Genomic DNA, 13,415 nt, shown 5'->3' with positions numbered 1-13,415 from the left:
ATCACCTCAGGAATTCTCAACTGGAGTAGGGAACATTTGGTATCACTGCAGGAGAGCTGAGCAAATTAAATTTCCTTCTTTCTCCTTCTAAAACTTGGAGCAATCCCCAGTAGGGAGATACATGTCCACCATCTGCTGAAGACTGAGAATACTGGCAGGCTGTTACTGCAGGGGTATATATACTGCGATGTCAGCTTTACTCCATCTCTATCTGCTGGTAGAAGTACATAACCCACTGGTTCTGGATTCATCTGTCTGGATGCTAAGAAACTCTTGTCACACAAATAGTTGTTTAAATCTAGCTAGACAGCCCAGTTAGATACCTTCAGCCAAATTTTCAGCTGTAACTTGGCAAAATTATCTGGTTACTAAATTTATTATATGATAATAAATGCAAGTACTCTATCATTTTAAGCAGAGACAATATAAATATAGCATGAAACACCAATATATTCATAAACACATGATGAACTCTTTGCCCCAGAAAATGACAAATTATCTCCACGTTCATATTTGTTTAAATTTAATAGAGAAAAAGAAGAATCGATCATTCTCTCAAACTTTTCCAAATACAACGAATGAAATGAAATATTTTCTATAAGGAACCAAGTATTCACTCAGCTGCACTTACTTGTCCACTATTTCATTCAGAATAAGATTTGCGAGAGTGCTATCCACATTTTTAAAGTTCTTTAAATCTTTCTTTCTTCGGAGAGCAGCTATAGATGTAGGCATCTTGTTTGTCCGAACACTATTTTTTACTGATGTGCCCTTAAATAAATGAATAAAACAGATCACACTTAGTATTATTACTGACAAACTTACACTTATTATTTTAGAAGAGGATTTTACTTCCTGTGGTCAGAAAGTGAAAACTTTCGCATCAATTGTTTCAAAACTACTACATACACAAGAGATTGGCCAATTTCTGAATAATGATATTGATACAGGAAAGCAGTGCCCTTAAGATAAGTGCTTTACAGCAAGGTACCTTTTTTATTTTTTTTATTAGAATGTGTAATCAGAATTTTGAAATCAGGACACTGATCTGCATACAAAACACCACCTCTAATTGTACAAGGCAGCATAGTTTTTCACCTATATCAATTTCTGGATTGCAATTCAAACTGCAGATTATTACCCAACTCAGAACCGTAGCTAGCCTACAGCCAATGTGGCCTCAGCCATAGGTGCTGTCACACCAAAGCTACCGGCCTCCAGCCTCCTCCTCCACCCCCCACCCAGAAAATAGCAGCACAGCCCATGGAGCTTCAAAATCAATCTCCTCCACCCATCAGGGCAATGAAGAACAGCACAGCCCATACTCCTGACCCTCTATTCCCCACCAATGAGGAGTAGCAATAAAAAACATTGGCCTTCTTCTCTCCCCCACCCCCAGGTAGTGCAGAGCAGAACGGACCCAGGACTGTAAGAAGCATTGGTTTTTCCTCCTCCCTTTCCTTTCCCCGCCTGGCAGTGAAAAGTAGCACTGCCGGCAAGGCCCCAACGAACAGCAATGAGCAGCAGCAGTGTGGCCCTGTGTGTTACCAAGAAGCATTAGCTTCCCTCCCCATGCTTCAGAATACCTGGAGGTTAGATGAGAGGTGGCAAGCCTATGAGCGTGTTTGTATATCCAGCATGTGTGTGTATGCAATCCAGCATGTGAGAGAAAGATATGAGCATGTGCTTGTCTGAGCATGTGAGAGGTATGATCAATTGTGTATCTGAACATGAGAGAGAGGTATAAACATATATTATTGAGCATGTGAGAGAGGTATGAGTGTGTGTGAAAGACTGAACACATATGCATAGTTGAGCATGAGTGAACAAGTATGTGTATATGATCTGAGTATGCGTGAGAGAAAGCATATGAGTGTGTGAATGACTGAGCCTGTGACAGAGTGAATAAGTCTGTATGTGTATATGATTTATCATGAGAGACTGAACATGTGTGTGTATGATTGAGAGTAAGAGAGAGCGAATGAGCATGTGTGTATGTGTTTACAGTTGAGCATGAGAGCAAGCGTGTGTGTGTGTGTGTGTGTGTGTGTGTATGTGACTCAGCATGTGTGAAAGAATGCATATGAGCATGTGTATGTATATGATTGAGCATGAGGGAGAGAAAGCATGGAGAAAGTTTGTATGCAACAACCCCTTCCCCTCTCCCTGCTAATCCATGACAATCTCAGGTCATCTAGAAATCAAAATTTCCCAGGTATGGAAAGCAGGGTATTTTTTTTTATCCTTATTAATTTTAATTGAATGATATTTGATGTATCAGCTGTTTTAAAATATTTTATTGACTTTTGGAAACAGAGATATGAGTTTTTAATTATTGGATGTTCTATTCATCAGCTATTTTAAAATATTTATAATTTGTATTAGTATGGTTTTACTATTATGATTTATGTTTCTTGAATTTATTGTTTGAAGTTTTATGAGGAATGGTGGTATTTCTGTTTTTCCATAGTTGCACTATATACAGTCTGGCTTGTTGTGATTTCCAATTCAGTTTTTGTCTGCACTTTTCTATTTACACTTATGGTCTCCATTAGGAATCTGATGAGGGTTGGCATGTGTGAACAAGGTGAGGTGCTCTGCTACCGTGTAGTTTCTGGATAGGGATTTACAACAGCCTGGTTTGTTCTGTTTTCCTAATAGGAGGTGTACTGGTGTTTAGGGCCTGGTGTAGTATTTGCAATGTTGTCTTTTTATAGGTAGGATTGAATGCTGGCAGTTAATGCTGTTTTGGTATGGGAGGTTTAGTATATTGTAATTGTAAATCAGTTTACTTGTGGCTTTCTGAGGGTAAAGCCTACACCTAACATGCACTACCATAGGCTAATATCATATTGTTCCAAGTGCCTTTTTTCTTTTACTTGTTTTGCAGGGTTTTCTAGTTAGTGCCACAGCAATGCATGTAAATATAATATAGATATTGCAAGTGATAACCTTATCTCAGAATGTACTTTTTCATGTAAAATCTGAATAATCGTTAATTTTGTGTGGGGAGGGCGTGAACGGGAGGGGGTTGATATCTAGTTGTTGGATTGGGGGGACCATGACTGCAGGGTTCTAAAGGGAGTCCTGGTGCCTGGCCCCAGCCCAGGACTGACAGTGCAATAACTGGAGTAAATAAAGTTAAGGGAAAAAAAAAGATCCCCAGGAGTTCTGAAGGCAGGCTCTTGGTGCCAGGATCTCTCTACTGGTTCCGACTGAACTGGAAGCCCAAAAGAGCCAGAGCAAACAGCTGAGTGAAAATAAAATTCAAAGCCCGCTCAATTTAACAGTCTCCCAGCGTGTGGTGTTAAATGTTATGCTCACGATGAGGGCCCTATTTTTCATAATGCCTGGCTATGGCTCTGATCCAGCTCTCAGGATTTTGCTGAAAAACCTCCAACTTGAGTCCAAAATGCTTCTAATGAAAATGCTACAGTCCAAAAGTTGGCCCATCTCTATAAAGAATTTCAGTAACCACCTGATCTTTTGGAAAAATGGTTTAGCCTCTGCTCTGCCACAAAAGCAATTTACACTACACAGCAGATGTCCCCTTTTTAATATATAGTACTACAGATTGTTGGAATAAATATATTGGCCTAAATATAAAAAGATTTTTTTGGAAATATGCATTCCTAAAGAGCTACCTTGTTTTATATTCATAGTCAAGAAGCTGAAAAAATGTAGCTCCCTGCCTAACTCAAACACTCTTCTCTCTCCTGTCAGGTAGCTTTCTCTGTAGCTTCTTTCCAACTGGATCTGATGGGAGAAGAGACAGCAATGTTACCAGAGGGAGGAGAGCACACAGCCCACCTGAATGCTTCCCACTAGTCCATGGGACCAAACATTTGTTTCACTGCTGATCCAGGCAAGGACCAGAGGTTTCATTGCTGCTTCCAGCAAAGCCAACACAAGAAGGCTGGTAGGGCCACCAAAGGGAGCTGTACCAGGGCTGCCGGAGAGTGATGCTAATAGGCCACAGGAGCTCTGCCAGAGCCATTAGGAGTTGTAGTGCAGAAGTGAGTTTTGCAGGTCCAGAGTAGAGAAGCCACAAAAGAGGCTGGAGACAGGGGAAACTGGCTTGAGGGAAAAGGATTGGAAAACAGATATTTAGGTCTTGTGATAATTTAGGTATTAGTGTATGCCAGAAGTTTTGTGCTCCCTGTCTGGTGAAGCCCTTGCCATTTGTTGGCCAGATGGAAGCCACTCCTCACATGACAGCATGCTTGGGAGTTTGTCAAAAGGCACTTAAAGGACTTTCAGAGCATGAGAAACAAGATTCTCTGATGAAACCAAGATTAAACTGTTTGGCCTGAATGCCAAGCGTTATGTCTAGAGGAAAACAGGCATCACTCATCACCTAGCAAATACCATATCCTATGGTGAAGCATGGTGGTGGGAGCATCATGCTGTAGGAATGTTTTTCAGCTGCAGGAACTGGGAGACTAGTCAGGACCGAGGGAAAGATGAGCAAAGTACAGAGAGATCCTTGATGAAAACTTGCTCCAGAGCACTCTGGACCTCAGACTGGAGTGACGATTCACCTTCCAACAAGACAACGACCCTAAGCTCACAGCCAAAACACAGGAATGGTTTTGGGACAAGTCTGTGAATATCTTTGAGTGGCCCAGCCGCAGCCAGGACTTGAACCCGATCGACCATCTCTGGAGAAATCTGAAAATAGCTGTGCATCAACGCTCCCCATCCAACCTAACAGAGCTTGAAAAGATCTGCAGAGAAGAATGGGAAAAAATCCCTAAATCAGGGTGTGCCAAGATTGTATCGTCATACCCAGGAAGACTTAAAGCTGTAATCGCTGCAAAATATGCCTCAAAGTACTGAGTAAAGGGTCTGAATACTTATGTAAATACTATATTTCAGGGATTTTTGTTTTGTTTTGAAATTAAATGGCACAAATTTCTACAAATCTGATTGCTTAGACCCATAGGTAGATTTTTCTTTAAATGGTACAGATGGAAACTGGTGAAATGTAACATTGTTTCTATCACTGGTCTTTTGAAATATGGTGGTACCAAGTGTCGTTCCATTCTTAAACATGGGAATGTCCAGATAATTGATGGACTAGAAATAAGTCATGGAAAACACTAGATTGAGATCCAGAGAATTAGCAAATGTTGCAACCCTGTAACAGGTGTTCTCACAGGACAGCAGGATGTTAGTCCTCACATATAGGTGACATCACAGAATGGAGCCCAATCACGGAAAACCTCTGTCAAACGTTTCCAGAACTTTGACTGGCCCCTACTGGGCATGCCCAGCATGGCACTAACCCTGCAGCCCGCAGGGGTCCCCCCTCAGTCTTGTTTAAAAGCTACAGGTAGTGCCGAAAAATAAAATAAGAAAACGTTATGAACCCAACACCCCAGGACGGCGGGCGGGTTTCGTGAGGACTAACATCCTGCTGTCCTGTGAGAACACCTGTTACAGGTAAGCAACATTTGCTTTCTCACAGGACAAGCAGGATGGTAGTCCTCACATATGGGTGAGTACCGAGCTGAGGATATCCGAGAAATGCACCAAATGTACCCAGATGTGCAAGGCACTAGGAATGGGATAAAAATTTGGCCGAGGGCATCTTGAACCCTAACGGGCAGGCGGAAGGGTGTTGGTACGTCACGTTGTAAACAGGTTACGAAGATCAGACTGGCTGAAGATGGAATCTTGTCTTCCGGCCTTTTCCAAGCAATAGTGGGCCGCAAAAGGTGTGGAGAGAACTCCAGGTGGCAGCCCTGCAAATGTCAGGAAGTGGCACCAATCATAGGTGTGCTACTGAAGTCGCCATGGCCCTCACAGAGTGTGCTTTAACACGGTCTTGAAATGGAATGCCGCTTGCTGATAGCAAAAGGATAAGCAGTCCGCCAACCAGGAGGAGAGAGTCTGCTTACCCACAGGTTGCCCTAATCACTTTCCATGTGAGATAGCTAAGATCACAGGATTGAAGATGCTCGAATGGTGGTTTCATGAGCCAACCCAAAAACAGATTGAGGTCCCAAGAAGGGGCCGGAGTACGCAGTGGAGGCTTGAGGTGAAGCAAGTCCTTCAGAAAACGTGTTACAAGGGGTTGGGCTGATATGGGTACATCCCTGACACCTTTATGGAAGGCGGCTACCGCACTGACATGCATTCTGATGGAAGAAGTTTTTAGACCTGACTCTGATAAATGCCAGAGATAGTCCAAAAACTTTGTGATTGGACAGGTAAAGGGGTCAAGGGACTGAGAAGAGCACCATGATGTAAACCTGTTCAATTTGTAAGAGTAAGATTTTCTTGTAGAAGGCTTCCGTGAAGCAATCAGGACATGGGAAACTGGTTCAAAAAGGTTAAGTGGCTGAAGGATTAACCTTTCAACATCCATGCCATCAGGGACAAGGCTTGAAGATTGGGGTGGCGCAGGCACCTGTCGTTTTGAGTAATCAGAAGCGGGTCCTTTCCCAAGGGAATGTGCCTGTGAATAGTGAGATCCTGCAGTATTGGAAACCACACTTGGCGTGGCCAGTGAGGTGCTACCAGGATCATGGCTCCCTTGTCCTGAAGTAACTTCACGAGAGTCTTCGAGAGAAGAGGAAGTGGAGGGAATGCATAGAGTGGATCAGTTGCCCACGAGAGGGAGAATGCGTCTCTGGGCTGAGAGTGTTTGCTGCGAATGAGAGCGCAGAAGTTCTCTACTTTGCGATTTTTTAGGAGACGCAAAGAGGTCTATCTGAGGATATCCCCATTGTTGGAAGCTGGAGTTCGCTACCGAGGGGTTGATAGACCACTCGTGCGGTTGAAAGATGCGACTCAGCTTGTCTGCCAACACATTGTCCACTCTCAGCAAGTAGGTGGCCCTGAGGTACATCGAATGGGAGAGAGCTTCCGCCCATATCTGTGCAGCTTCCTGACACAGAAGGAAGGAACCCGTGCCTCCCTGTTTGTTAATGTACCACATGGCCACCTGGTTGTCCGTCTGGATCAGGCTAACTTGATTTGAAAGGCGATCCTGAAATGCCCTGAGAGCATATCTGATTGCTCGAAGCTCCAGGAAATTTATTTGGTGTTTGACTTCCTCTGGAAACCAAGAGCCTTGAGTCTGCAGATTGGCCACATGGGCTCCCCAATCCGAGGTTGGAAGCATCGGTGATGAGAATTAATTGAGGGTCTGGAGCCTGAAAGGGCAAGCCCTGGAGATTGATCTGATTTTTCCACCAGGCTAGAGTCTGACGGAGTGAGTCGTTTACATGGACAATGGTCGACAGGGGCTGAATGCTTTGAGTCCATTGAGACCATAGAGTCCACTGCATGACTCTCATGGCCAAACGGGCCATTGGTGTGACCTGAACTGAGGACGCCATGGGTCCCAGGAGGATGAGAAAGTGGCGTGCAGTTGTGGAGTGCTGAGACTGCAGCTGGTGTGCAAGAGATACGAGAGTGAGGGCTCACTGTTGAGGCAAGAAAGCCTTTGCCTGCAAGGTGTCCAAGTCTGCCCCAATGAACGACAAGGTTTGAGATGGGACTAAGTAGAATTTGTCGTAGTTGACGAGAAATCCTAATGAAATTAGAGTGTGTAAGGTTAGATTGAGGGACGACAGAGCAGCTTGCTGAGTGGGAGCCCTGATTAACCAGTCGTCTAGATAGGGGTAGACGTGAACACCTTGGGTCCTGAGGAAGGCTGCAACTACTACGAGGCATTTTGTGAATGCTCGTGGCGCAGATGCTAGGCCGAATGGAAGCACTCTGTATTGATAGTGCTTGGGGCCTACTAAAACCTCAGGTATTTGCGATGAGATGGAGTTATCACAATATGAGTGTATGCGTCCTGGAGGTCTAGAGAGCAGAGCCAGACTCCTCTTTGTAGAAGAGGAAGAAGTGAGCCTAAAGTTACCATCTTGAACTTCTCTCACTGGAGGTACTTGTTGAGGGCCCATAGGTCCAGAGTAGGATGAATGCCTCCCGATTTTTGGGGGATTAGAAAGTACCGGGAATAGAATTCCTAGGCCATGCTGAGAGTAGGGTATGGGTTCTATTGCCTTGGACTGGAGAAGGAGGGAGACCTCTTAATCCAGATGGATGGAGTGATCGGATGTTCTCCACATTGGTAGAAGTGGGGAGTCTGGTGGCACGGAGAGAATGTGCAGATGGTAACCCTGAGCAATTATCACCAGTACCCATTGGTCTGAGGTGATTGAGTGCCATATGTTGTGGAAGTGGCATAATCGACCTCCCACTGGTATATGAGGTAATGGAAACTGGCTGCTGCTCTCTAGGTGGAAGTCAAAAACCTGAAGCAGGTTTTTGACTTCCTGAGGAGGCTGAGGAGCTGCTTGCGGTTTTTGTTTACGTGTTTGATGAGACTGTGCTTTTTGAAAAGGTCTCGTGGCACGGGATCTGGTTGGTGGCGGGTAGGACTTCTTCGGGCAGAAGAATGACTTTTTAGAGTCTTTCTGAAGGGCTGTTTAGAAGAATAGTCAGAAGGCATCAGAGAGCTGTCTTAGGGTCTCATGATGGTCCTTAAGTTTCGCCACCATCCGTTGAATCTGTTCACCAAACAGATTATCTCCTACACAGGGAAGGTGGGATAACCTGTCTTGTACTTCAGGCGAAGGTCAGAAGACTTAAGCCAGGCCTACCTTCTCGCCAAAATAGCAGCTGCAGATACCCTTGAGCAGTATCAAAGATATCATAAGATGATCTGATCGCATGCTTGCCTGCCTCAAAACCCTTGTTTACTAGGGTTTGGAGCTTATCTTGAAATTGCTGAGACAGGGAGTCTGTCAAGTCTTGTATCTGCTTAAAAATGACCCTGTTATATTGGGTCATGTAGAGCTGATAAGCAGCAATTCGGGAGATGAACAATGAGCCTTGGTTGACTCGGCGGTCAATGGCATCTAGAAACTTCTGTTCCTTGCCAGGGGGAAAAGTAGTATGAGGCTTTGACCTCTTTGCTTTCTTCTGTGCTGATTCTACTACTACAGATTGGTGATCCAATTGAGTTTTCTGAAAGCCCGGAGCTGACTGCACCAAATAGGTAGTGTCAACTTTTCTGTGGACTGGAGCAATGGAGCCAGGATGTTCCCAGTTCTTCTTTAGGAGATCCAGAAGAACCTGGTGGATAGGGATGGATGTTATTACTTTGGGGGCATCCAGAAATTGGAGCAACTCCATCATCTGATGCCTATCATCCTGTTCAGTCTATAATTGGAAAGGAACCAATTCAGACATTTCCTTCACAAAATTTATAAAGGAAAGGTCCTCTGGAGAATGCTTTCTATTTTCAGGGGGTGAAGGTGGTGAAGGCAAATCATCAGTCCAGGTATCATAGGGATCAGCCCCTGCCCCTCTAGGATGTATAGGGGGACGGGATGGTGGGATACCTGACGGTCCTGGTCTAGGCTCCGAAGGAATAATTGGAGGCACCGATGAAGGCATCGAAGGCACCGGCGCAGGCATCGATGGATGGCTCAGTGGCGCCGACGGGCGAATCGGCACAGATGGTTGGATCGGTGGCGATGGACGTATCGGCATCGATGACTGAGGCAGAACTCCCAAAGGAGGAATGCGAAACAGTGTTTCTCCACCCGATGACAGAGTGAGCGGGGAGGGCACCGGCGCCATCAGTGACCCAGGGTCCATCGGTGGAAAAGCGGCAATGAGCGCTTCCATCCTGGAGAGCAGCGGTGCCAACGCTGCTGGAATCGGGTCAGGGATCGATTCCCCAATCGGTACCAGTGTCTGTGCCGGAGGAACCTGAAGTCGTTGCATCGCCTTGTCGATGGCCTCCTGAACCATCTGGTCCAGTTCTTCTCGGAGACCTGGAGCAAGCAGCCTCAGCAGAGGCATAGCCGGAGGGACCACCGTTAAAGGCGGAGTCGCGGCTCCCGATGCCCTGTCGGGGGAGGGTTGTCTTGGTGACCCGGTCGCCGAAAAGGTCGGTGTCTTTTCTGGATGTGGTTTCTTCGATGGTGGCTTGGATGGCGGCGAGGTCGATGATTTCGCTCCCTCGATGGTCTGAGACTTTCGATGCCGGTGGCGATGTTTATCTCTACGATCCCCTCGGTCCTGAGGAGAAGTAGAGGGTGTCTAAGGCCAAGATGTCGTCGATGCCGGACGGTCACCGGACGGTGGTCGGTGCTGGCATGAAGTTGACTGTGCCGGTTCTGACGACATCAATGCAATTGACGGAATTGGCGGTTTGAGCACAGAAGAGAAGTTCCATCTTCTCCATTCTGGCCGTGCGACCTTTACATGTCATAAGGGCACATTTGGTGCAGGTCAAGACATTGTGCACTCGTCCAAGACACATTACACAGACTTTATGGGAGTCGGGGTTCCGTCGGTGCGATTACAGTCCAGGCACTGACGGAACCCCGACGCCATGGCAAAAAATTGAGCTGTGGTACAGTCAACGGCCAGTAGGCCGCGAGGGCCAAACTCGACGGTAATCGACGGAAACACGGGTAAAAACTTACCGGAGTACCACAGCTTGAAAAAGTTAGAGGAGGGACCCCTGTGGGGCAAATTAACTTTTAGTAATTCCGTGAGGAAAATTCCTGTCAGGAATCTCTGCAGAGCTCCTTAACCGCGAGGCTACTGCTGCGCGGAAAAAAGAAGACTGAGGGGGGACCCCTGCTGGCTTAAGGGTTAGTGCCATGTTGGGCATGCCCAGTAGGGGCCAGTCAAAGTTCTGGAAACTTTGACAGAAGTTTTCTGTGATTGGGCTCCATCCTGTGATGTCACCCATATGTGAGGACTACCATCCTGCTTGTCCTGTGAGAACAACCAAGCCACAAAGACTTGTAACTGTGAAATCAGATTTACATAAAAGAAGATATCATCAATATCTTGTACCCAAAGTACAACATTACCAAATTGAGAAGTATACAAATGAAACTGTTCAAATCTGGCCATTTATAAATTGGCCATAGTGGCCTCCATCGCAGTCCCATGAATCTGTTTGTAAAAGGTGTTATTCAAAACAAAATAATTCTCTTAAAGAGCCAAAGAGGCCATGGTCACTATAAAATCTGTAGGTATTCTGTGATGTCGTGATTGTGTTTCCAAAGCCTCCTGTATAATCTGCAAAGCATGTCCCTGTGGGATACTTGTATATAATGATTTTATATGCAACGTGACAAATAACATATCCTGAACTTCCGTGATGGTTATCAAAATTCTCAGCATGTGTGTGGTATCAGATACAAATGATCTAATGGTATGGTGTGGAAATTTATCTGGTGTTTGGCTTCCTCTAGAGACCAGAATCCTTGGGTTTGTAAACTGTTAACATGGGCTCCCCAGCCGACGTTGGAAGCGTCGGTGGTGAGAATTATTTGAGGATCTGGGGGATGAAAGGGCAAGCCTTGTAGGAGGTTTGATTGATTTTTCCACCAGGCAAGAGACAGACGGAGTGCATCGGTGATACGAACAATGGTCGACAGAGGCTGTATGGCTTGGATCCATTGTGATTTCAGAGTCCATTGCATGACTCCCATGGCCAGCCGGGCCATTGGAGTCACAAACTGAGGAGGCCATGTGTCCCAGCAAAATGAGGAATTGGTGAGCTGTTGCTGTGCGTTGAGACTGCAACTGGCAAGCTAGGGACACAAGGGCTTGGACACGTTGATGAGGAAGGAAGGCTTTTTCCTGTAAGGTGTCCAAGTCTGCTCCAATGAAGGATAAGGTTTGAGATGGGACTAAGTAGGATTTCTCCTGGTTGACAAGAAACCCTAGAGAAATTAGAGTTTGAATTGTCAGGGTCAGGGAAGACCGAGCGATTTGCTGGGTTGGGGCCCTGATTAACCAATCGTCCAAGTAGGGGTAGAGATGAACACCTTCCTTCCTGAGGAACGCTGCAACCACTACGAGACATTTGGTGAAAACTCGTGGTGCGGATGCTAGGCCAAATGGGAGCACTCGGTATTGATAGTGGTTTTGGCCTACTAGAAATCGGAGGTATTTGCGATGAGCTTGAGCTATCGCAATGTGGGTATAAGCGTCTTTCAGGTCTAGAGAGCAGAGCCAGTCTCCTCTTTGCAGTAGAGGAAGAAGTGAGCCCAGGGTTACCATCTTGAACTTCTCTCTGTGAAGGTACTTGTTGAGGGCCCGTAGGTCTAGGATTGGGCAAAGTCCTCCTGACTTTTTTGGGATCAGAAAGTACCTGGAATAGAACCCTAGCCCTTGTTGTAAGAGAGGAACGGGTTCTATAGCGTTTGACTGGAGGAGAAGGGAAACTTCCTGCTCTAGAAGAACAGAGTGGTCTGTAAGTCTCCACGCCTGCAGAGGTGGAGAGTCCAAAGGAAGAGTTAGGAAGTTTAGATGGTAACCCTGTGCAATTATCGCTAGCACCCATTGATCTGTGGTGATGTGATGCCATTTTTCTGTAAAATGGGTTAATCGACCTCCTACTGGTATGTTTGGTAGAGGGATTAGGCATCTGCTCTCTAAGTGAAAGTCAAAACCCCGACGCAGGTCCTGGTTGCGGAGCTGCTGTGGACTTTTGCTTTCGAGGTTGGCGAGGCTGAGGTTTTTGATACAGCCTCGTTGACCTAGACTTGGTTTGTGGGGGATAGTACTTCCGTGGACAGAAGAATGACTTTTTAGGTTCCTTCTTAAATGGTTGTTTAGAAGGGAAGTCAGAAGGAATCGATGAGAGCTGTTTTATGGTCTCTTGATGATCCTTTAATTCAGCAACTATTTGTTTAATTTGCTCACCGAACAAATTATCCCCTAAGCAGGGCAGGTCAGAGAGCCTGTCCTGAACCTCTGGGCAAAGGTCAGAGGACTTAAGCCAAGCCCAGCGTCTTGCTGAGATGGCTGTAGCAGACAGTCTAGTGGAAGCATCGAAGATGTCATAAGATGTTCTTATCTCATGCTTCCCAGCTTCAAATCCCTTAGTTACGAGGGTTTGAAGGTGTTGTTGAAATTGTTCTGGTAAGGTATCTGAAAATTCTTGTATCTGCTTGAAAATGACCCTGTTGTATTGGGTCATGTACAGCTGATAAGAAGCTATCCTGGAAATGAGGATGGCCCCTTGATATATTCTTCTGCCTATACTGTCTAGGAACTTATTTTCCTTAGTAGGAGGTATAGATGAGTATGGCTTCATTCTCTTAACTTTTTTTTGACTGACTCTACCACAACAGAGTGGTGGTCTAGCTGAGGTTTTTGAAAGCCAGGTGCTGACTGTACCAGGTAAGTAGAGTCCGCTTTTTTGTTTACTGGAGCAACAGATCCAGGAGTTTCCCAATTCTTTTTTAGAAGGTCCAGAAAAACCTGATGAATTGGAATGGAAGTGATGACTTTTGGGGCATCCAGAAATTGGAGTAATTCCATCATTTGGTGCCTGTCATCTTGCTCCGATTGAAGCTGAAAAGGGACCAATTCCGACATTTCCTTCACAAAATTGATGAAAGAGGTCCTCA

General features: G+C 45.6%; 1 protein-coding gene across 3 annotated transcripts in view; it reads right to left on the bottom strand.

Moving 5' to 3' along the window:
• SPAST (spastin) overlaps positions 1 to 13,415 on the bottom strand; it is a 367,367-nt gene that overhangs the window by 249,496 nt on the left and 104,456 nt on the right. For all 3 annotated transcript variants that reach the window (XM_029593917.1, XM_029593916.1, XM_029593915.1), the window contains one exon: positions 632 to 771. In XM_029593917.1, coding sequence (XP_029449777.1) covers positions 632 to 771 — 140 coding nt within the window. The remainder of the gene's footprint in view (positions 1 to 631; positions 772 to 13,415) is intronic.

The sequence above is a fragment of the Rhinatrema bivittatum genome, chromosome 3 (assembly GCF_901001135.1).
Source record: "Rhinatrema bivittatum chromosome 3, aRhiBiv1.1, whole genome shotgun sequence".
In the NCBI taxonomy this organism is placed as follows: domain Eukaryota; kingdom Metazoa; phylum Chordata; class Amphibia; order Gymnophiona; family Rhinatrematidae; genus Rhinatrema; species Rhinatrema bivittatum.
The sequence above is the reverse complement of the archived record's forward strand: the minus strand, read 5'-3'. Positions and strand labels throughout refer to the sequence as shown.